Source organism: Carassius carassius, chromosome 15 (assembly GCF_963082965.1).
Source record: "Carassius carassius chromosome 15, fCarCar2.1, whole genome shotgun sequence".
NCBI lineage: Eukaryota > Metazoa > Chordata > Actinopteri > Cypriniformes > Cyprinidae > Carassius > Carassius carassius.
Genome location: NC_081769.1, coordinates 13,216,025 through 13,243,665, shown reverse-complemented (window position 1 = coordinate 13,243,665; position 27,641 = coordinate 13,216,025). Strand labels below are relative to the sequence as shown.

At 37.7% G+C, this 27,641-nt stretch overlaps 2 protein-coding genes across 2 annotated transcripts; one reads left to right on the top strand and one right to left on the bottom strand.

Moving 5' to 3' along the window:
* The first annotated feature begins 6,111 nt into the window (after positions 1-6,111).
* cd27 (CD27 molecule) lies at positions 6,112-11,423 on the top strand. Its single transcript, XM_059567430.1, has 4 exons — positions 6,112-6,228; positions 8,904-9,059; positions 9,226-9,348; positions 10,708-11,423. Exons 2-4 carry the CDS (start codon positions 8,906-8,908, stop codon positions 10,806-10,808), a joined length of 378 nt encoding a protein of 125 aa, XP_059423413.1. The 5' UTR covers positions 6,112-6,228; positions 8,904-8,905; the 3' UTR covers positions 10,809-11,423.
* Positions 11,424-11,912: 489 nt separating this feature from the next.
* si:dkey-260g12.1 (uncharacterized) lies at positions 11,913-25,284 on the bottom strand. The gene is made up of 9 exons (XM_059567429.1): positions 25,163-25,284; positions 24,710-24,778; positions 24,463-24,514; positions 21,223-21,333; positions 20,917-21,120; positions 19,423-19,542; positions 19,305-19,336; positions 19,057-19,216; positions 11,913-12,596 (listed from the first exon to the last, which is right to left on the bottom strand). The coding sequence occupies exons 2-9, from the start codon at positions 24,776-24,778 to the stop codon at positions 12,349-12,351; spliced, it is 996 nt and encodes a 331-aa protein (XP_059423412.1). The 5' UTR covers positions 25,163-25,284; the 3' UTR covers positions 11,913-12,348.
* Between the last annotated feature and the right edge of the window lie 2,357 nt (positions 25,285-27,641).

Here is a 27,641-nt window from a genome sequence, read left to right as displayed (position 1 = left end):
AGAACTGGTGTCCTGACATTTTATCCTACCCATCAGATTTTCCTACCAGGGATTACTGTGTATGCGCACATCAATTTCGCGTCCTTTTTTTCATGCTAAAAAAAAGATATTTAATGTATCTGCATAGGTAGGTTTAGGGTTGGGGTAGGTGTTAACTTTAATAAAAACACAATCTAATTGGTAGAAAAAATATTTATTATTGGTTTCCTGTAGCTGTATCTCTTCTAGCTACAACCGCGAATATAACACATAATTACTTAATTTGGATTACTGTAAGGGTAGGTTTAGAATTGTGGTAGGTGTAGACGTTAATAAATGTACTTTTATTAACTTTACAGTAGGCTAGCATTTTTCGTTGTCGAATTGTACTACCCACTGTTTTAGTCGAAGGTAGGAAAATCTGACAGGGTAGGACAAATCGACAGAACACCGGCTTTACTGAGGAGATGCGCATTCATTATCGGCCGAAATCTATCGTGCACCCCTATATTTAACCCAGTCATTATAAAGTAGTAGGCTATAAGTAACTTTACCTAATAAAATAGACGAAACCAATATTTTCATTTCAAACAAGGTTATCTTATTGTATTATTTTTACCTTATAGACTCAAGAATACATCCATTCCAGACACGAAAGATGCGCAGAAACAGCTGATGGAATTTTGTTAAATTGTGTATGCTTTTTTTAAAGCCAGCAGTCTGCATTATTTCAACTTATTTTTTACATAATAAAGTTGCTAACAGTCTGGTATCCCAAGTGAAAAATAAATAGACTAAAATGTATTTGAAAGACATTTATTTCATGCTAAGCATACTACAAATACATTTGAGTATTTATGTGGTAAATAAAAATACCCTGCAATTGTACAGTATACTAAACTGGGATACTTAAAGTCTGCTAAACGGAAACAAATAATTTTGTACTTAATGTGTGGAAGTAATGCTAAAGTCCAACTAAAGATATGCTAAAGTTTATTTGACTGTGCTAAAGTGGTTGGTTCTACTTCGGGAACACTTTAAATATATTGCATTTAAAGACAAATATTATTCAGAGATCATGCAATCATCATTAATATCGACATAAAAATAATTTTATACTTAATATTAAGAAATGTGCATTATAATTTTAGAACATGCTGTAACACCCTAATATCCTGCTTAAGACATACATGTTAACCGATAATCCTCACTGGCCATTAAAACTGTTATCATCATAATAATGGGTGGACTCCTGGAAGGTCCTTCTGTTTGTGTTGGACTTGAGTATATTTCCTGCCTTTCTTTTTAGTTTTTTTTTTTTGTTCAGTTTCCAAGTACTGAGTTTGTACCGTATACCACCTTCTCATTTTTTGGTGTTATTGAATTCTGTCTGCAACTGCATTCTTTTGACCATGGAAGCCAAGCCACCATAGAATGTTACTTCAAGAATAAAACAGATGAAGTTAACACCATCTGAATGGAAACATACAGTAATAGTTAGTTGGCCGAACTACAGTAGTAACTGCCCTGCAGATGTTACGTCAACTTGCCAGAGATTCAGCCAAAAGTAAGCACAACCCCCCCACCCCCAAACACATGGCACCATCACCAATTCTAATTTTTTTCTACCTGTATGTCAATGCATAAACTGTTCCTTATGGGCAGTGTAAGGGCTTCTTTCTCCAAAACTTCATGTGTTTTACTCATCAGTTGGAAGCCTCATCTCAGTGCCAGTTCACACTGGAAAGTCCATCCAAGAGCCAGTTCCCCAACCCTTTTCTCTTTCTCAGCCTACGGCTTTAGCTCCTCATCCTCTTCTGGTTATGTACAGTGCAGTGGACTCCTTTGTTCCACCCAGGGCTATTGTTCGTCCTCCGCTGGTCCCACCCAGCATTGGGGAATTCCCGGTATTGCCTCAGACTCTGGACCTTGGTTACTTCTCTGGTTAAATAAACCACCGCTCTGCATTGTTGCATGCTTCACTTAGCTATTTAACACACCTGATCCAGATAACCAGCTCAACAGAAGAGAGGTCCATGAATGAACTGTGTTCCAATTGACACGGTTCCTACACATTGTTCTTTGTTCCCTACTCCCTGTGCAAGGAAAATCCATTGAAGTTTACTTCACTTTGAAACATTCATTCACAGTTTTATGAAACTTTACTAGTGAAGTGTGAAATAATATATCTCTGTAAATAAATGCAATTTAAATTCACAGCTCGCACACTTCAGTGACCTTTGAATGGAACAAATGTGCTCATTTTGAAATGGAATCATGGTGGAATATCCTGTGATGTCCACTTCGCAGGTCAAGTAGAGCAAATGTCTGGAGTGATAAGAGATGCATACAAAATGTGCTGAGTGCTGGTATGGTATGACTGGAACTGATAACCACTGGTCTAGTCTTTAAAGCTAAATCTTCATCATCATTCTGCTCCATTTGTTCTTCCAAGAACCACTGGCTCCATCTCTTCATTTACTGTTCTGCCAGATTCACTGTGATCCTCCGTTTAATCTCCTTGTCCAAGAGTTTGGGACCCTTCTGCTCCACTGTGGTTTTCTACTCCTCCCTCCATCCTAGTACCTCCCTCCATTAATCCTTCTATGGCCCCACCTTCTTTCCACTTCATTATTATTTCTATAACTTCCCTATAACTCATGGTTTATTCTGCATCAGCTTCCTTCCATGATCATTACACGAATTATCCGGTTCTTGTCTTAAATTCTGAAAGGTAGGATTTTAAATTAATTTATTGGTTTCAGAATAATTGTTGCTATTAAATATTGTGACGCTAGCCACTAGGGATGTGCATGAGTACTCTAAAATGGCACAAATTATCAAGAGCATAAACAATGATAAGTCCTGTGTGAATTTTTTTGCTGAATTTGAAATTCAGGAACACTCTTCAGTGCAATAGGCTCCCCTAGTGAAAAATAAATATGTATTTGAAAAACATTTTTATATACCACAAATACTTTTACATATTTATGCGCTTAACAAAAATACACTGCAATTGTACTTTAAGTATACTAAACTGGCATACTTAAAGTCTGCTAAATAAGAACAACTAATTTTGTACTTAATGAACTTTAATTGTGCGGAAGTTGTGCTGAAGTCCAATTAAAGATATACTGAAGTATATTTGACTGTGCTAAAGTGGTTGGTTCTACTTCAGGTACACTTTAAATATCTTGTATTTAAAGCCTGATATTATTCAAAGATTATCAATAGTGATATTAAAAAAATTTAGGCTTAATATTAAGAAATGTGCATTGTGCACAAGTAATGCTCCAAATAAAGTTAAATTATAATTATACATTGTAAATCTGAAACGATATGTTAGTATACTTCAGTATTTGAGAAAAGTTTCAAGAATTGCACTTCTACCAAACTTATTTTAAGAAATGTCATAACTCCTTTCTTATGAATCTGGCTACTGAACATATTGCTGAACACACAGTTTCCCTGCAAGAGATGACTAAAATTGACAAAAATTATAGTTTAAATGTTAAAAGAAAACATTTCATTATCAGTCATCTTCAACCTTCAAATGAACTTCAGTTAGTTCACAATTTCAGCTGTCGCCTGTAAAGGAAAGTGTGAAAATATTAAGAGGAAACCAGCTTAAATGCAAAAACACACCAGTAACAGGTATATGACAGAATAGAAATTCATGTTGACCTAATGTGACTGCTTAGAGGAGGGGTCTCACTCATAAGCGGAAAACTCTTTTACTCGAAGCCTAGTGTAGAGTTCAGTAAAACTGCCTGCCTTTCAGCGTGTGATGTTATCTGTATGAGCTGAGGTAACATTTCTTATATCTTCGCAGATGTAGCGATGTTGTGGTGAGCCCTCCTTTTACTGTAAACACTACTGAGTTTGTGTGTGTGCACGTGTGCTGCGGTGGCATGTCAATCTACAAACTACAAGAAGGACATGACTCTTCTCTCATAGTGGTATCAGTTCCATTGAATCAAACCAATGAGTTGACAGCTCATAAGTGTGAGTAACAGTTAGGAAGAAAGAGATAGCGGATTAAGAATAGATAAAGTGAATTCATGTTTTGGAAAATAAACCAAAAATAGAAACCATTATGGCAGCTCTCAGACACAGTGTACTTTATGCGAAGCAGATGCTTTAATCTAAACTCAGGATAAAATGATGAGCTTCATGGATTCTGTGTGATTGGATGTTATTCAACCACTGGCATCACTACTAATTTCACATCTCAGAATGAGTGTCTGTTAAGAGCTTGTCTTTTTACTCATGCTTTTACTCAGAATGAGACATAAGACCCTTTTCATCTAGAGCGTTTGTGTGCGCATGTATTCATTTCAAAGAGAGACGGAGAGAAAGAGAGAGTTTGTTTTGGAACTAGTTAAAAGTTAAAAGAAGACAGAAAACCTTTAATGGAACATTTGGGGTAGAGGAAAAAGATGCGCAGGAGACATATCAACAGAAAGACCTGCTGCTGCTATTGGGGGTCCTGAGGACATTCATATAACGTTTGTTGAACTTAGTTTAAATATGACTCATCTGACATTTCTGATAAAGATTTAATGCTGAAGAGCTGTCCCCTCATCTTCAAAGTTTCAGAGGGGCCTGACTAACTCACAGCTCTCATCTTTTTCTCCTATCTGGTACATGCTCTCAAGGTAAGACTTCAGCCACACTCTTCTGAGGACTTCACTATCATAGAGCATATTTAATAGATGTGGGATTTAAAAGGGATGGTAAAAAAGGGTCAGATTGTATGTGATGTTGCAACAAATCTATAGTGATCTTATTGTAAGACTGTTTTATCAATGTCAATTAAAAGTTAAAATCAATGACAACTACAAAAAGGTAACTAGGTCAAGCTGAATTTAGTAAGCGAGTGGTCGGATCTGTCTGGGTTTTTTTTTAACTGTGCTCAAATGTTCATTGTATAATCATTGACACTTATTTCATGCACTTATTTGTACAGAGTATAGAGATGAGCAATGGCAAAGTAACGTTATTGACTCATTGTTTGTTTCAACAAAATTATATTTGTTTTGGAATAAAAGTATTTAATTTTAATTCGAGAACTCGTAATTTCTCATAATGGCAAAATAACATTACTAACTCACTGTTTGGTTCAACAAAACAAAAAAGTAAAGGGTTTTTTAAATATACAACTTTTATAAAAAGTAAAAACAAAAATCAAATAAAAATATATATGTTATGAAAAGATAAAAAGATAACATTATATATATATATAGCTTTTATATTTTAAATTTTATATTGCATATTTAATTGATCGTAATTTGTAACAAAAGATCAAAATAAAGGGAGGGAACCTAATTTAACCAAACAGTTATTTATCAGTAATTATCACATTTAACATGAAGTAAGGCCAGTCACAGCCAAGTAATATATTCATGATTTGTATGACTTTACATTCTCTTTAAAGTCATTCCAGGTGTCGTGTCATTCTGAGCCTTCACATGCTTCTTTTTTCTCTTCCAGTAAGATGCTTGCCCTGCTCAGTGTCCTCCTGCTTTCATCACATGTCCTTCCACTCGTCCAATCAACGTCATGCGATGACAAAACAGAGTACTTAAATGACAAAACATGCTGCAAAAAATGTAAACCAGGTAAATGAAATTAGCTGCCTCATCACTTGTGTGCAGAGTTGAGTCAGAGTTAGAAAAAGAACTATGCTGTTGTTCGCTTAAGATTAGATAATTAACAGAGTATAAAGTGTAAGTAATTAATCTAATGTTAGAGACCAATTATTATAGTATTGATTGTATACTGTTTACGCACCATTTAAATGATGTTCGGCTATTTGAGGCATATTTCGAAAAGTCAGGATGTGCCGATTGCATTATATAAGAATATTTCAGGGTTCAGCTATAGTCTGGTTTAATGACATTTATCTAAGGTCTTAGAATGACACATCAAGTTTCTCGGATGAGGATGACTTGTTCTCTGAACTCAACCATGTGAACTCTCAAACCAGTGAGCGTTGAATACTGCGTTTATGAATGTCATCATTTTGTCAGAGTCAGCATGATTCTGCCACACTAATGTCTCAGTACTTCTCATCACATGCATGTTTCCCTGCCTTTGTGTGTGTTTATACAGGAGAGTTTGTGATAGAGAACTGCGAACACCAAAAGTCTGATACTAAGTGTGCGACATGTGGAAATGGCTTCTTCACTAACGACTATAACAGCAATTACAACTGGTGCCATAATTGCAGACCGTGCACCAAAGACCGTATGTCCACTCGATTACTTTATGATCATAAAACATGTTGTATGTTCTTAGATTGATGTTCTGAATCTTCAGATGAATCAGTTTGAAAAGTCATATACTAGAAATACCAAACATGACAGTAAAACAAAGCAGGGGCTTCCCCTTCAGCATATCTTGGTGGGTTTTTAGTATGAAGGTACTGTAGGTGGGGGTCTGAAAACCGTCTGGTAACAAACATGATATAGGACCGCAAATCTTGAAAATACATAGCACTGGAAAAAAAACAAGTGCACCTGAGTGGTAATGGAAATAACTGCCTACTGAGATGTTGTGATATGCAGATGTCCTGCTAAAGACTGAATTTGACGAATAAACAAGCTAAATACTTGAAAAATTGTCATTGGGAAGAAAAGGTGATAAAACAAGCAATACGAGAGAAACTAATGTTTAAAGTAACTGAACAAACAAGTATTTAAAAGCCCAGCATACATTTTCATTTACCAAAGATAGACGTGCTGGTTAAACTAGAAAAAAGTTAAAAATCCTTTGTACATTTTGCTGATTGTCAAACATTTTCTCTGAAGCTTGTGCCAAATGACACTTTAGTTGAGATTGTAGATGGATGTTATATCAAATGACCTGGTCAAGGAGTCTCGTGATAAAAAGTGATGAGCAGAAATGAAAAGTGAGTATCCTGAGGTGATGTGAGAGTTTATTTGTGAGTCAGCAGAAAAAAAAACAGTTTGAGCTTGCTGTTTTATTTTGACACTTGTCTTGTTGAAATGACTGTGCTCACATATAAGTGGAGATGGTCACATTTGAACTCTTCAGTGTCACTGGATCCTTCAGAAATCATTCTAATATTCTGTTTTGGTGCTCGGAAATAATCATGGGTGCATACACACGTGGTCAGAATTGTTGGTACCCTTGGTAAATATGATCAAAGTGAAAATGGGTGAAAATCTCATTAGGAAATAAATGTTTTTCTCAAATTCACATTGAAATTTACACAATTATTGGTACCCCTAGAAATTCTTATGAGTAAAATATATTCATATTTACAATTTTGAGCACACCATTATGAACATGAAATTATCCAGCCATGGCTTTCTGTTTCACAGGAATATAAATGGGTGATTAAGGGAATTTAGCCTTTGTTTACCCTATCACAATGAGAAAAACCAAAGAATATATTTCTGATGTGCAGCAAAAGATAACTGAGCTTCACAAATTAGAAAGAGACTTTAAGGATAGAGCAGTGAAAATTCCCATTTCCACAATCAGGGCAATAATTAAGAAGTTCCAATCAACATAAAATGTTACAAAATGTGTCTATATCGTCCTAATGCACGTTGTGGAGGAGAGTGCGAGTGTCTAAAGACTCTTCAAGGACCACAGCTGGATGATTACAGGATTACAGGAAATAGTTGAGTCTCAGGGTCAGAAAACCTTAAAAAAATGATTAAACAGCACCTACATCACCAGATGTTGTTTGGGAGGGCTTCAAGAAAAAAAAAATCAAGAAAAGAAAATGCTCTCATCCAAAAACAATCCCCAGTGTATTCAGTTTTCAGACACAACTGAAACTTCAATCAGGACTAACTTCTATGATCGGATGTAACTACACAATTAGATTTTTTTGCAGAAAAGACTCAAGATGGGTTTGTTGAACACAGGAATAAAAAGTATCCCCTGTGTTAATGAAATATACTGCTGTCGTGGTCTTATATTTCTGCTGGAGTTCCTGGACATCTGGTGAACTGAAGAGGAGAAGCTGGGAATCTGAAGGATCTGGAGTGATTCTGGATGAAGGAATGGTCTCTGATCTCTTGTCAGGTGTTCTCTAACCTCATCATGCATTATAGGAGAAAACTTAAAGCTGTTGCTTTGGCAAATGGAGGTTTAAAAAACTATTGAATAAAAGGGTGCCGGGTAATTGTGTTCAATGTGTATTAGAGAAAAACATTTATTTCATAATGATATTTCCCCCCATTTTAAATTCTTATCCTCCAATGAAAGGTTAGATTTTTGTGAGTTTTTAAAATAAAAGATCAAAAGGATTAACAATGCAGATTTATTTTCACAGCCTTTGATCATATTTATCAAGGGTTCCTACATTTCTGACCACGTGTTAAAAGTGTATGAAAAATGGTTGTGCTGCCATTTTTTTGGATGCTGTTATACTTTTTTCAGGATACATTGTTGAATAGAAATTATTAAAGAACAGCATTTATTTGAAATTGAGGTCTTTTGATACATAATTAATGCCTTGGCGGTCTTTTTTGATCAATATACTGTGACTTTGCTGAATAAGAATATTCATTACTGACCCCAAATGGTTGAACAAAGCATCTCTGAGATGAAATGTGATGAAAACAAAGAAAAGTCAAGGTAAATGTGAATACTGCATATTTTTCTATTGTGGGTAATTTACAGTTAAACAGTAATTCTGACAATTCTTTATTCGTATTATTCAATTCAATCAATCAATCAATCCACTTATTTTCGCCACATCTCAAATCAGCTTTCATTTTATTGTGGTAATAATGGTAGAAATTATATTTTTTAATGAAATTTCTGGGGTAAAAAATTTAATTACATGAACTATTGTTTGATAAGTGTGAGTTCTCACAGTTGGAGAAACGAATATACACTTATAGCGTTACATAAGCCCTTTCACTGTTTTAACTTTGCAGATATGATGTATAAGAAGAACTGTACGACAACAAGTAATGCAGTGTGCACATGTGTTGAGGGCTACAGATGCACAGACAGTGATTGCCAAGAGTGTGAGAAAATTCAGACAGCCACTGTTTCTTCAACTATTACTACAACAATACCGCCCACCCATGGTGAGTGTCCTGACCTGCTGTTGTCAACCTGTTAAATTAGTTGCTGTTGAAGGCAAAGAGTCTATCACACACACAGAGTATATCAGGTGTATTTTCGATTGACCTGTTTACTCTTTCTCTCTCCTTTTCTCCATCCATTTGCTCCTTTTCTATCAACCTCTTCCAGATATAATGTGGATCTCGGTGAGTCTGTGTTGTGCGTGTGTGTGTGTGTGCGTTCTGCTCACCTGTTTCCTTCTCATCAGCAGAAATGCACGACAATATGGATGGATCATGCCAGCATCACCTGGTCAGTGCTACTATAAACAACACATCAGTGCTCTTTATACACTTCCATGAGTGCTTATTATACTGACACTCCATTGCACGAATAATATAATATAATACAATACAATATAATATAATATAATATAATATAATATAATATAATATAATATAATATAATATAATATAATATAATATAATATAATATAATATAATATAATATAATATAATTCTCAGCTTGTATATATAATAATATCGTATCATATCATATAATATTTAAAATGGGCTGACCATCTATTTTGTGAGTTTTTCAGTTTGTATATAATATAATATAATTATAATCCAAGATGGACTGACCATCTATTTTGAGTGTTTCCCATCTTGTTTATCTAATAATATAAAATATTATAATATAAGATAAATGAGCAATATCATTAAGGAAGAGAGTAATACTGTCTTTATATCAGCATGTTGAACTGTGGCCTGCGGCCTCGTGTCTCTGGCCTAATCACAGCCAATGATATAGAGCCGGTATTGCTTGAGTTATATTGCGTTGAACAGTTCGACAACATGAGTGTAAATATATACAAAAAACAGCAGCAGAGTGTCTTTAAAAACCCTTTGTGTGGAACTAATTAGTTCCGCCACAGATTCAAATCTCAGTTTGACAGTTTAACAGCTGAGCTAAAGCCTCCTTTACTTATTCGGAAATGTCACTTTAGAACTAGTAACGAAGGAACGCTGAGTTGCTTCATTAAAAGCTCACTGTATTATGTGATGTAGAGTATTGTGTGCACTTGCATCTGATACAGCATTCATTCCTCAGCTCAATCTCATATTCATAATAAAACATGAGTTTGAATGTCCGCTGAGGAAAGCGATATCTTTGTTGTTTTATCCTTTCATCTGTTAAGGATGATTTCCGATGACAGTGCTACTCACTGCATTTGTTGATTCTTACAAGCTGTTATTAACAATAAAAATAACTTCCGTTTCAGTCTCTTTCAATACAAAATTCTTAAATGCTGACTTGTAAAACAGTCACTTGTCGCCACCTGATGGTGGAACATTGTCACAAAAATCACCATCACGCACTGTTTCCTAATACTCAATACTACTATGTATATCAAATATTATTTATTGAATAATGAACAACAACAACAGCCATCATGAAAGTCATGCTCTAATATAGAGTATCTGAGTAGAGAAAGAACGTTCTGAGTACAGAAATCCTATGAAAACTCATAAACCCATTTAAAATTTACTGAAATATTTTTAATTAATCTCTATAGTCACTTAATTATAATATTTAGAAGAAAACCAATTTGTGTGATTTCCATATTTTAAAATTATGAGTTTAATATTTCACCCAATGTATGCACAGACAAGAGCAACTCTGGATCCAGCCAGTGCACAGAAGAAGAGGAGGTACCAATGCCAGTGCAGGAGATGTGTGGAAAAACTGAAAAACTGGAGGATGTCTGAGAAAAGAGCAGGAAGAAGACCACTGATGCGTCTATGGATTGAGTATTTAATCTGATACAAACCTGCAAAATCTGCACTCAGGTGGCCCATCTGAAGGTTTTGTGAGAATGACTGTCCTTCCTGAGAAATGCTGAGATAGAGAGAGATTTGTGTTGCCACTGCACATAACATACAACATAGAGCTAATCTTTTTCAACAAATGAAGGTTTTATTCTCTGCTCGCTTGTTTGTATTTATAATTGGGTAGTTTTTTGGACACCATGCCTATGGACTTTTCTAAGTGTAAATGAATGTATGAGGTAAAGTGCAAGTAAAGTTATTGTTTATGAAGCTTTTCATTTATTTTAACATGTCTCAAAGTAATATGAATTTATAGAAACTGCATCTATAAAATGATAATAAAATGAACAAAATATTGTTTCAAATATTTTAAAAAGCCGTTTTTGATGAGAATATAGCATGTCATTTCCTAGAAGTATCTTACATTATGTCAACTACCTACCCAGTTGTATAAAATAGAAATTGTATTTGTATTTGTATTTGCTATCTTGCAGTGAAATTAATGAAGTACTCTGAGAAACATATACAAAATAAAACTTTATTGGTTTTATTGCACTCTACAATTAATATCAAGTTTAAAAATGTGTATTACAGCGAATATAAAACATAATATATGATGACACAACAGCTACTGTGTGTTCCTGTGCTCTGCTTATTGACTTCTAAATGAAGAAGCAATGTTGACATTTCCAGACCACCATCAAAATGTCAGGGCTTTTTTGATGGCACAATCCATCATGTCTGTCGCTTAAAAACCAAAGAAAAGAGGAAGAACACTGACAACATTAACCAGGGACTTAACGTGATTGAACACTGATAAACTGCGTGAGAACAAAAAAACTTTTTTGTGTCTTTAACATTTGTAATAGAATTAATAACGAATAAAAAATAAATATAAATGTTTTATATTCGATAATGTCAAGACTCAAATGCCCCAGAAGTTGATAGATAGATAGATAGATAGATAGATAGATAGATAGATAGATAGATAGATAGATAGATAGATAGATAGATAGATAGATAGATAGATAGATAGATAGATAGATAAAATAAATTTCACAACATATGTGAATCTTTGGTCTTCTGAATGTTTTAGAGCTGCTCTTGCTTTCAAACACTTCCTAAGAGTCATTCAGCCATCGTAAGACGTGAAAGCCACTGGTATCGACTCTTCCTACAGTCAACATCAGCATCCCACTGCCATTCTGATGGTTTAGAATCAGTAGTTACGCATAAATGTAGTTTATGGGTGATATTGCAAAGCTGGCATGAACTGTCAAGCTCATACGCAACAAGTATGTGGTACATACTGTTAGTCACACACCCAGGCCTTCCCCTAACACAGCCTGTTGCTCTCTAGATGAAATCCCCTGCCAGGGTTAGAGTTTTGCTACTGGGTACTCATGAAGCATCAGTTAAAACAAACCACACCACATTCGAACAGTACGGAAGAAGATGGACACAAATAATCCGTTATCCCTCACAGCACCTCTTCTTTAGATATGTGGCACTCTTTCCCTTGCTCTTGAGATGGGAAGAAGATGAAATCGTTCTCTCTGCTCCTTTCCTCCTCAGACAGATGGACGGGGGGAGACTGAGGGCAGGGCACGTTGATATTGCTTAGCGATTCTTCTTGAAGTTTGTGTGCTTTTTTCTCGCTGCCATCCAGTCCAAATTGATTGAGCAAACTCACAAAAACTGTCTTGGGACCGTAGATGTGAAGAGGGCCTACGAGAAAGAGAGAATGATGAATTTTCATACTATTTGCACGTTTTTTTTTTTGTTTCATTGCTTTTTTATGTGGTTTATATCGACTCCTGTTTCTGCCACTGAATAAAAAACAAAACAAGGTAAATGCGACTTTTTATATTATATGTCTGACATTTTTCATAGCAACTGCAAGATGTAAGAATTCTTGCAATTCAGACTATTTTTCTTGCAATTGCGAGTTAATAACTCGCATTTCTCAAAAAAAAAAAAATTTCTCACAATTGCGTGCAAGTTATAAAGTCAGAACTGTGTGATAAAAACGTCTCAGTTATGTATGGTAACCCTTGTTCCCTGAAGGAGGGAATGGAGACGCCACGTCGGTGACCGACGCAAAATGGGATACCGCTTCGATAGACCAATCTACTTAGAGTGTAAACTAAACGAGCCAATGCACTTATTGCATCCAGCTGCCGCTGATCACAGCGTGAGTATAAGAAGGCAACAGGTGCAATGCATACCAGGTTTTCGCTGAGGAGCCGAGCCGGAGACCCGGCAACTCAGCGGCGGTACAGCAACCATGGCGACGGGACGTGGCGTCTCCGTTCCCTCCTTCAGGGAACGAGGGTTAGCACACGTAACCGAGACCTTCCCTTTCAGTCGGTCTCTCTCGACACCACGTAGGTGACCGACGCAAAATGGGATCTACCAAAGCGCCATGGGTGCTGCCCCTTCCAGTGCCCTGTGCGAGCCACCTGCACCCCTATTAGGTGTAGGCCGGGGCTCTGAACAAGTAGTTCCACTCACCATTGTCAAAGCACTACCTCACTGGGTGAGATTGGATAACACTGGGAAAACATACCCGTTCTGCTTGGAACAGGGACGCTGCGGAAGCCCCATCCTTCCCGAAGGAGGTCTCGGGAGCAAATACACATATAGCATCCATTTAGGTGTATATGGAAAAATTTGAGGTGATTAAAACCCTCTTACAACCCGAATTCCGGAAAAGTTGGGACGTTTTTTAAATTTTAATAAAATGAAAACTAAAAGACTTTCTAATCACATGAGCCAATATTTTATTCACAATAGAACATAGATAACATAGCAAATGTTTAAACTGAGAAAGTTTACAATTTTATGCACAAAATGAGCTCATTTCAATTTTGATTTCTGCTACAGGTCTCAAAATAGTTGGGACGGGGCATGTTTACCATGATGTAGCATCTCCTTTTCTTTTCAAAACAGTTTGAAGACGTCTGGGCATTGAGGCTATGAGTTGCTGGAGTTTTGCTGTTGGAATTTGGTCCCATTCTTGCCTTATATAGATTTCCAGCTGCTGAAGAGTTCGTGGTCGTCTTTGACGTATTTTTCGTTTAATGATGCGCCAAATGGTCTCTATAGGTGAAAGATCTGGACTGCAGGCAGGCCAGGTTAGCACCGGGACTCTTCTACGACGAAGCCATGCTGTTGTTATAGCTGCAGTATGTGGTTTTGCATTGTCCTGCTGAAATAAACAAGGCCTTCCCTGAAATAGACGTTGTTTGGAGGGAAGCATATGTTGCTCTAAAACCTTTATATACCTTTCAGCATTCACAGAGCCTTCCAAAACATGCAAGCTGCCCATACCGTATGCACTTATGCACCCCCATACCATCAGAGATGCTGGCTTTTGAACTGAACGCTGATAACATGCTGGAAGGTCTCCCTCCTCTTTAGCCCGGAAGACACGGCGTCCGTGATTTCCAACAAGAATGTCAAATTTGGACTCGTCTGACCATAAAACACTATTCCACTTTGAAATAGTCCATTTTAAATGAGCCTTGGCCCACAGGACACGACGGCGCTTCTGGACCATGTTCACATATGGCTTCCTTTTTGCATGATAGAGCTTTAGTTGGCATCTGCTGATGGCACGGCGGATTGTGTTTACCGACAGTGGTTTCTGAAAGTATTCCTGGGGCCCATTTAGTAATGTCATTGACACAATCATGCCGATGAGTGATGCAGTGTCGTCTGAGAGCCCGAAGACCACGGGCATCCAATAAAGGTCTCCGGCCTTGTCCCTTACGCACAGACATTTCTCCAGTTTCTCTGAATCTTTTGATGATGTTATGCACTGTAGATGATGAGCTTTGCAAAGCCTTTGCAATTTGACGTTGAGGAACATTGTTTTTAAAGTTTTCCACAATTTTTTTACGCAGTCTTTCACAGATTGGAGAGCCTCTGCCCATCTTTACTTCTGAGAGACTCTGCTTCTCTAAGACAAAGCTTTTATAGCTAATCATGTTACAGACCTGATATCAATTAACTTAATTAATCACTAGATGTTCTCCCAGCTGAATCTTTTCTAAACTGCTTGCTTTTTTAGCCATTTGTTGCCCCCGTGCCAACTTTTTTGAGACCTGTAGCAGGCATTAAATTTTAAATGAGCTAATTAAGTGGATAAAAGTGTAAAATTTCTCAGTTTAAACATTTGCTACGTTATCTATGTTCTATTGTGAATAAAATATTGGCTCATGTGATTTGAAATTCCTTTAGTTTTCATTTTATTAAAATTTAAAAAACGTCCCAACTTTTCCGGAATTCGGGTTGTAGTAAGGCAAAGTCTGCCGGGGAAACACGGGCTCTAAGGCTATACCGTGGACTATACACATACGAGTACCGCTTAGGTCTCAGTACGGAACCCGGCCATCCATGGTTCTAACGGATTCATCATGAAGGCCTGGCGCTGGACGTTTCGCCACGTCCAGCTGCCTAGGGTGATGAAGGATCTCAACAGGGTCTATAGTACGGACACTCTGGAGCAGTTTAAGCAAGCCGACGCTAACCGGGGCCTCTCAGTGCCACTACCCATTTGAGGTGAGAACACAGGAGGATACTGGCTCTACACGAAGGCTATAGAACATGCAACGTCAACTGGCAGCCCGCGGGCCAAATCCGGCCCGCCAGAGATTTCCATCTGGCCCCCAGAATAATACTGAATTCAGGAATAGCCTTGTAAGAGGAAAAAGTATGGGGGTGGTCCGAATACCATTTTTTGAGCTTCGGTAGTAATGAACATCGACTATTCAAAGCTTCGGAGAGAGGGGCTGTACATATTTTTCTCTCTAATAAAGGCAGGAATCTGTGTCTGTATGTCCGTTTGCATTTTTATTCGAGAACCTTTCATCCAATCGACTTCACAAGGGAGTGCAGTGTCGCATTTGGTGCAATATAGATGGACACGCTAGACTCGACACATTCAGAATTAATAAACTTTTAGTAAACTACAGTCACTCAGAACAGCGCGAGCGGGAAGCAGCGCACCTCACGCGGGCAGGGTTTATGCTCCAAGAACGGACACTGCACTAGTGATATAAAACGCACACACACAGGTCTGTTAAATTAAGCAATACTTTTAAGGTAGTCTAATATTTTTCTGACTAACAAATTGGCACAGTAAGGGTAGATTTAAATAAAGAATAACTAAATTTAAATAAAGAAAAAACAAAATTTAAATAAAGAAAAACGAAATTTAAATAAAGAAAAAACGAAATTTAAATAAAGTAAAACGAAATTTAAATAAAGAAAAATGAAATTTAAATAAAGAAAAAACGAAATTTAAATAAAGAAAAAACGAAATTTAAATAAAGAAAAACGAGATTAATTTAGACGGGTAAAAATGCTAATATATTTTGTTTCTATTATTCTATTTTCCACAATGTCAAAGCAACAAAACACAAGTTCAGACATGCACTTTGGTCCATACAAACTCCGCTGTTCTGCGCTCTAGCCAGAGAACACTCCCGTTGGAAACGCGTCGGTTCTATTTCTAGCATGCGTGCGTTTTCCGCGTGGCTTGAGCGCGCCTGAGACGAGTGTCTGTGTGCAAACTCCAACCTGTTAAATATGGGAGCCGAAATAAAAACGGAAACGCCACGCAGCTGAGACGCTCGCACAGCCAGTGTCTCACCGGACTTATTCAAGGGGGAATGAGAACCGTTTCGCGGGGGATCCCAGGTGTGAAAAAAAAACCCAAAAAAAACAATATTCGATTGTCAAATTTTCAAATCGAATACCAACCCACCGAACGAATATTCGGGTCCGTTCCATATTTATTTACTTTTTAATCTAACGGGGAAAAAAAGCAACACAGGTACAGCATTTCTAACTGTAGGCACTATATGAATACGTACAAATCAGTCCATTCTTCATTAAAACTACGGTTCTATGAATCAACTTTTCGCTTAAGGATCTTTGAGAGTGCCATTTTTCATTCAAATATATTCAGAAGGCCTTTCTTCTAGTGTTCTCCACAAACTACGACCTGCATGTGACAGTGATGGACAGCTTGACAGCCTCACAAATATGAAGCCTAAAATATCGCTATCGCCCCCTGGTAGCTTGCTGCAGTACAGGTAAGATGTAAAAAATAACATAAATTTGGAATTAGAATTAGTATATCAAATAATAACATATTAGGATACAATTCGAATTTTATTTTATATTACGAGTATCTGGCCCTTACAGTGTCTGCAGAGAAAAATTCTGGCCCTATATATATAATATAGACAAATATAGTTGATGACCCCTGCTATAGAACCTAGCGAACGTGTTAGGGGTCGCCCAGCCCGCAGCTCTACAAATATCTGTCAGTGAGGACACCACGTGCCAGCGCCCAGGAGGATGCAACACTTCTAGTTGAGTGAGCTCGCAACCTGAACGGGCAGGGCACACTCTGAGCCTGATAAGCCAGGGCTATGACATCCACAATCCAGTGGGCCATCCTCTGCTTAGACACGGCACTCCCATTCTGGCGGCCTCCGTAACAGACAAAGAGCTAGTCTGAGGTCCTGAAGCTTTGTGTCCGGTCTACGTAGCATCTCAATGCTCGGACGGGACAGAGCAAAGCCAGGGCTGGGTCTGCCTCCTCCAGGGGAAGCGCTTGCAGGTTCACCACCTGGTATTTGAAGGGTGTAGTGGGAACCTTGGGCACGTAGCCAGGCGGGGGGCCTCACCTGGGAGTTAGCCGGCCCAAACTGTAGGCACGAATTGTCGACCGAAAATGCATGCAGGTCCCCTACCCTCTTGATGGAGGCCAGTGCAAGCAGGAGCAGAGTTTTCAATGAAAAAAACTTTAGCTCAACTGAATGCAAAGGCTCGAATTGGCCCTGCTGTAGTGATTTAAGCACTAGAGTCAGGTCCCAAGAGGGTATAGAGGGGGGCCGGGAAGGATTTAACCTCCTAGCCCCTCTAAGAAACCTGACGATGAGATCATGCTTACCCAAAGTCTTCCCATTCACGGGGTCATGGTACGCAGCAATAGCGGCAACCTGGACTTTGAGGGTGGAGGGAGACAGCCTTCGCTCCAGCCCTTGCTGCAAAAAGGAAAGCACAACCGCAATCGGGCATCTTCGGAGGTCTACTCTGCGAGAAGAACACCACTCGACGAACAGGTTCCACTTCAAGGCGTAAGCGTGTCTCGTAGACGGTGCTCTTGCCGAAGTGATGGTGTTCACTACCTCTTGGGGTAGGTCACCTAGAACCTCCGCGTCCCGTCCAGGGACCACACATGGAGTTTCCAAAGGTCTGGACGCGGGTGCCAAATGGTGCCCCGTCTCTGAGTCAGTAGATCCCTCCTCAGAGGAATCAGCCAAGGTGCGGCTGTCGAGAGGAGCACTAGTTCGGGGAACCAGGTCCGAGTTTGCCAATACGGCGCCACTAGCAAGACTTGCTCCTCGTCCTCCCGGACTTTGCACAGTGTCTGTGCGAGAAGGCTCACTGGGGGAAACGCATACTTGCGGTCAGGGAGTAGAACAACTGGCTGTGAGAGGTCTCTGGAGAAGCAAACAGGTCTACCTGAGCGGCTCCGAAATGTCTCCAAATCAGCTGGACTGTCAGGCGATGGAGTCGCCATTCTCCCGGAAGCATTACTTGAGACAGCTCTTCAGCTGTACGGTTTAGCAGGCCCGGAATGTGAACAGCACGAAGTGACCTCAGAACCTTCTGACTCCAAAGGAGGAGGTGGCGGGCGAGTTGTGACATGCGACGGGAGCGCAGACTTGTGGAAATAGGCTTCCGTGTGGGCAAAATATATCCACACACACACGTTATAATAATATTTTTCAATTAGTATTTAAATTGTTATATGTCTGGTTATTTAATTCTTATAAACTATTTAATGTAATATTATATCATGAATAATTCAAACAAATGTCATGTGGTGTAACTGCATAACCATCGAGTGAAAAGTCTGTAATACATTTAATTTCATACATAGCCTACATGAATATACATACAAACAATTTATGTGATATTTTAAGCAGCTTATTGACCTTGTCACACAATCATGAGGGTCTACAGTGGTCCTCTTGATACTACAATTTTCTGTTTTGTTTTTTACTGCATTTTTATGTATATTGGTTTGGCCAATTGACATGATTGCACAGTCAAATCATTTTAATAAAAGAAGAAAATTACAAAAAGCTACTCTTTATAGTACCTAAATTGCCAGCTGGAGGCACAGCCTGCTCCGAGCTGATTGGCTGATGAAACGAGCAGTCTGTGTTGTGATTGGTGGGTGTGCTGTCATGTGACAGCATCTCCTGGGCATGGGGCTGCTCATCTGGTTGGCTAGTAGGAGGTGCAGTCTCACTGTCCACCTGAAGAGATTGAAGGACTGTGAGTCAGATAATTCATGACTTGTTCACAATCACATACTGCCAATGTGTGCAATGGCTCATTACTTACCTCCATATCACCCAACGAGCACTGCCTGACAACTAATGAAGAAAAGAGACAGTGAGAGGTAAGATAAGATAAGGATTAACTCACAAAACACGTGTGTGTTTACGTGTGTGTTACTCACAATGTTTAAAACATTCCTTCTCTTTCTTCCTGCAGAGCCGGAGGAACATCGTAAGGATGATAATGGATAACATTAGAAAACTTAATCCACATAAAATCCACACCACAAATCTACTGTCACCTGTAAAATAAACACAAGGTTCTGAGTTAGCATTTATGTTGAGATGAATAGCTGAACAGGTTCAATGGAAAAGATCATATTAGGGAAAGATTTCCCAAATGAATGTCTGCAATTAAATATCTAACGAATATCAAGACTGAAGTAAATTGTTTTGACTTTCTACAGTGCTGCACTAATGACCCTGGAAACCCGGAAATAAGTTTGAATATGTTGTTAATTCCTGAAATAATGTTTGTGGTAAACAAAAGCTCAAAATACTTATGTCAGTGTTAGATACATTAGTAATGCAAGACCTTTATAAAGATACATATACTGTATATGTATATATATGTATGTGTGTGTGTGTGTGTACGTGTGATTTTAATGCTTTAGGGTTCCTGAGGACATATTTATTTATTTATTTATTTTACTTTGGTTTGTTTCAGAGCTTATTTCCTGCAGAAATCCAAAAGCCAATAGGAAATCCTATTGGGTTCCAGGTTGACAAAAGTCAGGATTTAAGTACTCAACCCCACCTCCTGCTCCTCCTACTGGCAGGCCACTTACTCTACTTTAAAGAGGTCCTATTATGCCCTTTTATAAAGCATTTATTATTTTTTGGGGGAGGGTTTACTAGAAAGTTTTCATGCTTGATTTTCCCATTTTTGTGTATCCCGTAAGCGGGAATTATTTAAATGAGTGACTGTGATGTCACAATATCCGGGAAGAAGCATGCTATAGTCCAAACGAGCCATTTGTTGTAGTTCTTGAAAAGTGTTTTCTGTTAATTAGAATAACTCCCTTTGGAGTTTACTTTGAGATTTCTGTCTTTTCGAATCTTAACAGCAACATTACAGCAGTGTCCAACTCTTCAACAGCGTTTGGCAGAAAAATAGTGAATATGCAAGTTTAACGTCTTAAAAAACAGTGACGTTACCACCTCCATGCTGAGAAATGGTATGCTTGTCAGTGGCAAAACTACTTGATTAAAAAGTCTCTTTGTATGCGAAATATCAGGAGAAAACAAGTGTTTATTTAAATGTATTAAATGTATATTTCTATACTACATAGAAAGAGTTGTTGTTTTTATCTTATTGTGTGTGATATTTATTTGCTTGTTAAATGTCTTTTTGGGTTGTACTGTAGGTACCCCGTAGAACAAATAGCCAATTATTTCTCCTTATTATTGTAATTGGGTCCTCTTGGAAGTGTGAGCATAGGCACATGCCTAGAATGCCTATGCATGAATCCGGCCCTGGCCATGGGGCCTGATGCTTCGGAAGCCCCTGTCAAAATATTGGCCCAGTCCATAATCAAACCTTGCATCAAGCGTACAACCCCTAGAATACAACTGTACATACTGTACATCATGCAGAGGAAAACAACAGTGCTTACCCCGTTCAATCTTAGAAGATGAAGTGGTGGATGTAGTGGATGATGAGACATCAGCAGAGGTGGAAGATGGGATTGTGGTGGAGACAGCAACACAGGTGTCACATTGGTCCATGTGTGGATCGGTCAAACAAATGTAACCCTCTTGACAGCGACACACTAAATTTGATGTGCTTGTGCAATTCTTCTCCACCTCCATGTTGAATTCTAGCACGCACACACACACACACACGTTTGCCATACTTCCTGTTTCTATTCTCACTTCATCTTGTTTATAATATCATTAATTAGGTGTAACAAGCTTCATACCAGGTCTGCAGTTCTGGAAGCAGCGGTGGCAACTATCCTCTCTGTTTTTCTCACTTGTGTAGAAACCGAGTTCGCATTGAACACACTTATAGCCAGACTTGTAATAATATCCTAAGAGATGGTGAACAGTAAGGAAGACGAAGGGGAAAAATATGAAGTGGAAATGCAGAGGACAAAAAAGGACATTAAGGTCAAATGAATTCAAAGTAAATAAGTTTTAGTCTATATAAGTTGAGTTTGTCTAAGATAGAAAGAGGGCAAGGGCCATGCAATTGTTGGTCAAATTATGCAGGTGTTAGATGGATGTCTTTAGCCGTTACATCTCTCACTTGTGTGAGTGTGAATTTATGACGCCGTGTAAAATTCAGAAGATTCAATTGGTCAGATTGCAGTTTCTTTCATAATACATGAATGTTTTGGGTATCATGAAGCAACTGTACTGTGATCTGGTATTTCTGCTCTTGAGACTTTAGCAGCTCATAGAACCATTAACGGTAAAAATTATGAAAGCTGGCACATTGCGTGAAAAGAGTCTGAACATTAATCATAGCAAATTTAGAGTCTTTAACTCTGTCCTTCTAGCGCCACCGACCGTCCAAAGTTACACACATATTTTTCCATCATTAACAAAAACTATGCAAAGTTAATGAGTCAAATGAATTTGACCAAAACGCTACATTTTACATTTACAACGCATTGGCGTATTATTACACACTTGCAAAATGCCTATATGCCTTAAAGGCACTCAAAAGTGTCCAGGCAGTGATGTTCACAAATTTTCAAAAAATGCTTAATGCCTTTAATTAATTTTGCCTATCGTCAAAACTTTGTTTGGAATAGATTCCTTGGACCATGCCGAGAACATTGATACCAGTTCTAACCATTTTTTTGTCCGCCATTTAGATTTTATTTGAAAAGCTACTTTTGAAAGATTTCCTAAACTGTTCATCTTCAGACTATGCTGGCAAAAAGTTATGGATTTCATGACGATAGAACGGTTGTCATATATCGCATCAATGAATTTGATGGCATGCATCAAAGGCTGTATGTCTGCAGCTTTGACATATTAACACTAAGGATGGTAAGATTCTTATTTGCATCGGTGCATCAACATACAGTACAAGCTATCAATGCAATGCATCGATTTAAAAAAGTATGCATCGGATACAATTTAGCATTTGTAGTGCGATGCATTGTTTCTAATATATTTGTGTCTGTAAAAAAAATATTTATTTATATATAATTATTACTAGATTATTATTGAGAAATGATCAATAATTTTATCATCGTAAAATTGTCATTTTTATACAGTATGTAGATTGATTTCTCCTCTCAAGACCTCTCAAGTTTTTCAAGCGCATCCTCTCATCTCTACTGCTGCCACGGGAACATGACGTGTCACAACATTACGGAGACCGAGGTGTAAAGCCCCATTCACACCAAGAACGATAACCATAAAGATAACTATAAAGATAATGATATTATCGTCAACACCAGCGAACGATATCGTCTGTTTATTCTAATTGCACACCCATCTGCTGCTTTAGATTTTAGAGACCGTTATAGCAGGACGGATTCTGATTGGCTGTCAATGTTGTGATTTTTCATCAGCTGGAAAAAAAATGGTTCTGAATGTGATTCCAATGATATCATTTCTCAGTGCATTTATCGTTATAGTCGTTATATTATCATTTTAGAACTATATCTTTATTGTTATCTTTGTGTTATCTTATCAATGATCTATATCAATTATTATTGTGCTTGGTGTGAATGGGCCTTTAGAAGTCAGAAGGCACTTAAGTTAATTTATGATTCTGCGTCTGTCTGAAACAAAGAAATAAAAGCAAACTATCAGTACCATATTGAATTGCATAGCATCATATTTTTTCATTGCATCATATTTATAGCATCGCATTATATTGAATCGAATTGAAATCGGATTGCACTGCATCATAATGGGGTAAATCGTATCACATCAGTAGCTGCTTCTTTAATGAATTATATTTTTGCCTATATATCGCATATATGGCTATATGGCGTATCGCATCTTACACTAACTATACCACATCAATTCGGTGTCAATGCCACCTATTGCTCAAAAGTACTAAGCAGTTATGTCACATTACAAGTGATTCTATTTATGGATTTTGCTTAAAATAATCTCCAATATTTTTTTTTTTTTTGCAGTTGGTCGCTTGCTGCTTTGAAAATTTGCTCCTCATTCTACCGCTGTTGTGCATGGGCCCTTAACTGTTGCTTGCAACTATGTTTTATTATAATAATCATAAGCACACAAACTTGTAGCGCATTTAGTTTTACAGTTTAATGTACTTTAGTATTCTTATTTATCTGTGGTGGCTAATGAATCGGTCTTGTTCATTCGCAAGAAATAGTTTACAATGTTGAAAAATGAAATGAGGGTTGGGATGGGGTTTCTTGTTAATCTAATTTGTTTTATTGACTTATTTGAAATAATAATTAAAAAAATAATAATTCCACTAACTGAACATTTTTAATCAAGGGTGCATTCTCTAGCAAAACTGATGCGTTCCCCTGAGACTCTTTGCATTTTCTAGAAAACTATTCTATAAATAGTTTTGCCCTCCCACCTCAAATAAGTCCCATAAGAAGAGGTTTGCAAGTTAAAGCAAAAGTTTATCAGAAAAGTGCAAAAGTTTGTATTTAACTTAATGCACTGCATAGATACTAAAAGGACTATCGTAGCACATTTAAAAGTAATAACTTCATATGGATTTGACTGCACAGATATTTAGCTCAAAGGGCAAATGTTGAATTGTTAAAGGCGGATGTGGGTGCTAGCACACAGACACACTCACATACGTGCACCACACTTTTCTGCACAGACCCAGACTTGCTGACTGAGGTCTCTTAAAGGGAGAGACGAGAAATAGCATCAAAAACAGGACGTTACAAAGTAGCTCAAACAGGCAGTGGCATTCTAATGAAGGAAGTGGTTTATGCTTCTGTGTCAGAACATACCATTTCCCATCACGAGAGAGAAAGAAAGAGAGGGAAAGGAAGAAGAAAGAACGGTGAAGAAAAACCTAATAAATAACCAGTGATGTCCTGATTTCTTTCTCAGACCACATATGTAATACTGGGAAGTGTTGTGACAGAAAGGTACGCTGACGCACTCCACAAAAACGGGGAGAGAGTTCAGAGAAATTGATGCCGGATACAAAAGACTGAGAGAAATAATGGCCCGAAATGCTTTCTCACCTGGATCACACAGCTCTACTGAAAGGGCCCTCGGATTTCGCCTTTTTCCGTCCTGTTTAAAACAAGAAAATGTGTTATGGATGCATCCAGTTGAGTCACACTGTGTTTTTAAAATGCACACCGAAGTACGGTTTTGCACTATATCTTTAGCAGATTAGTTGAACACAGAGCATGCAGCACACTACGAGTCTCCACAACAAAGCATTTTAGGAACAATATATAGTATGCATATTATAGCATAATTTACCATAGGCAGCCCATACATCAGGTGACCTGTCAGCATCACCATGGCTACAGATAACACTGTCACAAGCATCTGTAAACGGTACATTTATATCAGTGATCCAACATTTCACAAACTCTCCATCAGTCACTGGAGAGCATATAAACAAACACAATCAAACTGTCGAATAAAGTACTGTGATTTAGAAGAGTGATTAAAGTTTCACTTCAGTGTTCACATGTTCATGACTAATAAAACATCACATTTTGCAACAACTGAATATGACAAAAAAACACAGGGGAAGTAGATTTGTGGATCTGATAAAAACAAGAAATAAGCATGTGACCGGCTCCTACTTTAAGTTAATTTTAAATGGTAGTCAACATTTTAAAAGAAAGACCTGCACTTTTAAAATAGGCAAGTATAAAAATAGCATAATGATAGTCAAAATACAAGTGAAAATAGTCGGTACCTCACAATTAGTCGAATCCAAACTCTTTCAGCCCTAATTTATGTGTCTTCTGCCAGTCTGAGTTCTGTTCTGATCAGTTCATCTCATCGTTTCCTCACCTGCTGTGGCTTCCTGTCATTCCCCTCCCTCTCTTTCTCACACTGTCCATCACCTGCTCACTGTTGTGAAGAGAGAGAGAGAGAGCTTTACTGTGTGGCTGTCACGGTTTCATTAACGTTTCATTATTACTGGTTTGATTAAAGCTAAGACACATTCAAAATGTGTCTATTTCTAATTGGAGAGTTTTGGGATGCCTCATAAAAATAAACACATATGAACACATTCATATGCTTGCAGACATGTTTGCACGGAGCTGCACACTCAAGTTCATAACTTGAACGAGTTATTTTCGTTTTGTGTGCAGCTCCGTGCAAACACAAAAAGGAGTTTGCTGGATATAAAACTGAAAGGTTTGTTCAGTTTTATGTCCAGCAAACACAGGGGTTACGTTTACAGACCTAAAATCATCGTCATGAAGCAGCTAAAGACAAAAGGTCAACTCACACAAATGTCTGTGGCTTTGATCTTAAATGTCTTTTCACTTTAAGCTAATTCTGTCACTTTATTTTTTTCCAGTACTACCTTATTAAGCAACTAAGTGCGTAACAGTCTGACAGAAAAACAGATACTAAAGAGGAAAAAGTGACCTATAGAATGAAAAAGAAAAAACACGCACACACTATGACACAAAAACTCCACTCCTTGCAGTGTGTGTGTTCAGCAGTAACCTTTATTCTGAAATCTTTTTAAAGCTCCAGTCTTTCTGTACACTTTGCAGTGAAGCGAGCAGTTCTTGTTCAGCTTTGGGTTACATGCATACATATTTATATATACTCATGTTCCTGTTACTCTTTAAATCAAAATGCACATGCACCATTTTTGCAGTTTTTGAGTCCTGGTCATCTGATACCCACAACCACGGTGGCACATGTGCAAATGTAAAGAGAACCCTTGGAGGTCCCTAAAATAGAAACATCCCTACGATTCAACTGTTCCTGTGAGATGTTACAGAATGACACAGAGAAGCTAGGAATGACTCTGACATCCCAAGTGATCATTTCAAATGTTGTAATTCTCTTGTTAAGGTTCAGGACTTGCTTGCATAGCCAGCGTTTGAGCGAACACAACTCTTCCTTTGTCTCTTCTAGGTTACAGCATCATTGCATTCATACAATTATTGCTCATAAGCATTCTTTCTAAGCACTTAATCTGTAATTATTTTGGTGAAGATATTGTGTGCAATTTACTCGTTGGTAGCCACTGCAAATTGGAAATGTCCAAAAGCCCTTCATTCAGTCAAGTTCCAATGAGTTATTTTCCTGTCTACTATTGTCATTTCATACAAGACCGGATTTGTGGTTATTGAACTGTTTACAGAATTCTTGTCAAAGAGTTTTGTTTTAAGGTCTTATAGCAACCAACAACAAGTAAATTGCTGTAGAAAATAACCAGTTACTCATTGTAGAGACCTGGAGTGCTCACTCCATACATTTACACATGCATACATATCTTACATACGTAGTTCAGCTCAGTGCTGCGAAACAACTTAAGATAAAACTAAAATAAATAAAAAAATAAAAATCTGTGAATGAACAATGGCTCAGACATTTACAGCGCTTCTTACTGGCAGCAGAAATGCAATATTTAGTTCACAGATAAACAAAGCCTTTTCCTCAAAATCAAATCGTCACATTTGAATTAATCATCAAGCGCATCCTTTGATTTTTCTGGGCTGTTTTTTTCTCTTTTTTTCAATCAAAGAAAGATTTTTTCACACTGTTTAACTGGTACCCATAGAACATTGTTTTTAAGTGAAATAAATGACTTGTTGATAGAAATAAAATTACACTGAATCTGCAAAACCCCTACAGAACTTCACAGTGTTCAGAGGGAAAAACCTAAGGCAGACACACAGCGTTGTTCATCAGTCAGTATGCAAAAAATAGATATAAGATAAAAAGAAAAACAACCTGAGGATGGTACGTAACAAACTGTTTAAAAGATTCAATCCTGTTCTGGCTCATCATAGAAAGTGATATGTACTGTATTAATGCTTTTCATTTTCACTGTGCGAAGTTTCTTTTCTGACTCTTTTATTTCACATTTGGCACACGAAATGTCTCTTTCAAAGACTTTTAGTCTCTATTCTTGAATTCAAGCTGTGGTTTACACGCAAAATACATATTTGACTACAGATATGAATGGCCAACAAAGCCAACCAGAAATCGGTTTGTATGTTCTTCTGGAACTACTGTATTAGTCCCTGTGGGCGTTTGATTAGAATTAGAGCACACTCTACCAAAAAAAGAGCTGATTATTACAAATCACGTGAGGTTCTTAAGAACTTTAGACTAGACCCAGATTACATGAATTTGCATGATATATTACTCAAGAAAGATCATTCTCCTGTGAATCTAACCCATTAGGATCTCACTCTTTTAGGTG

What these genes read in the sequence shown, in the direction of transcription:
- cd27 (XM_059567430.1), top strand. Translation starts at nt 8,906, where the DNA reads ATGATGTATAAGAAGAACTGTACGACAACAAGTAATGCAGTGTGCACA. An exon ending in AACAATACCGCCCACCCATG is followed by an intron (nt 9,060 to 9,225) that starts GTGAGTGTCCTG and finishes AACCTCTTCCAG; the next exon opens with ATATAATGTGGATCTCGGTG. An exon ending in GATCATGCCAGCATCACCTG is followed by an intron (nt 9,349 to 10,707) that starts GTCAGTGCTACT and finishes ATGTATGCACAG; the next exon opens with ACAAGAGCAACTCTGGATCC.
- si:dkey-260g12.1 (XM_059567429.1), bottom strand. Translation starts at nt 24,778, where the DNA reads ATGCTTGTGACAGTGTTATCTGTAGCCATGGTGATGCTGACAGGTCAC. An exon ending in TGATGTATGGGCTGCCTATG is followed by an intron (nt 24,515 to 24,709) that starts GTAAATTATGCT and finishes TGTTTTAAACAG; the next exon opens with GACGGAAAAAGGCGAAATCC. An exon ending in CTTCCAGAACTGCAGACCTG is followed by an intron (nt 21,121 to 21,222) that starts GTATGAAGCTTG and finishes TGTGCGTGCTAG; the next exon opens with AATTCAACATGGAGGTGGAG.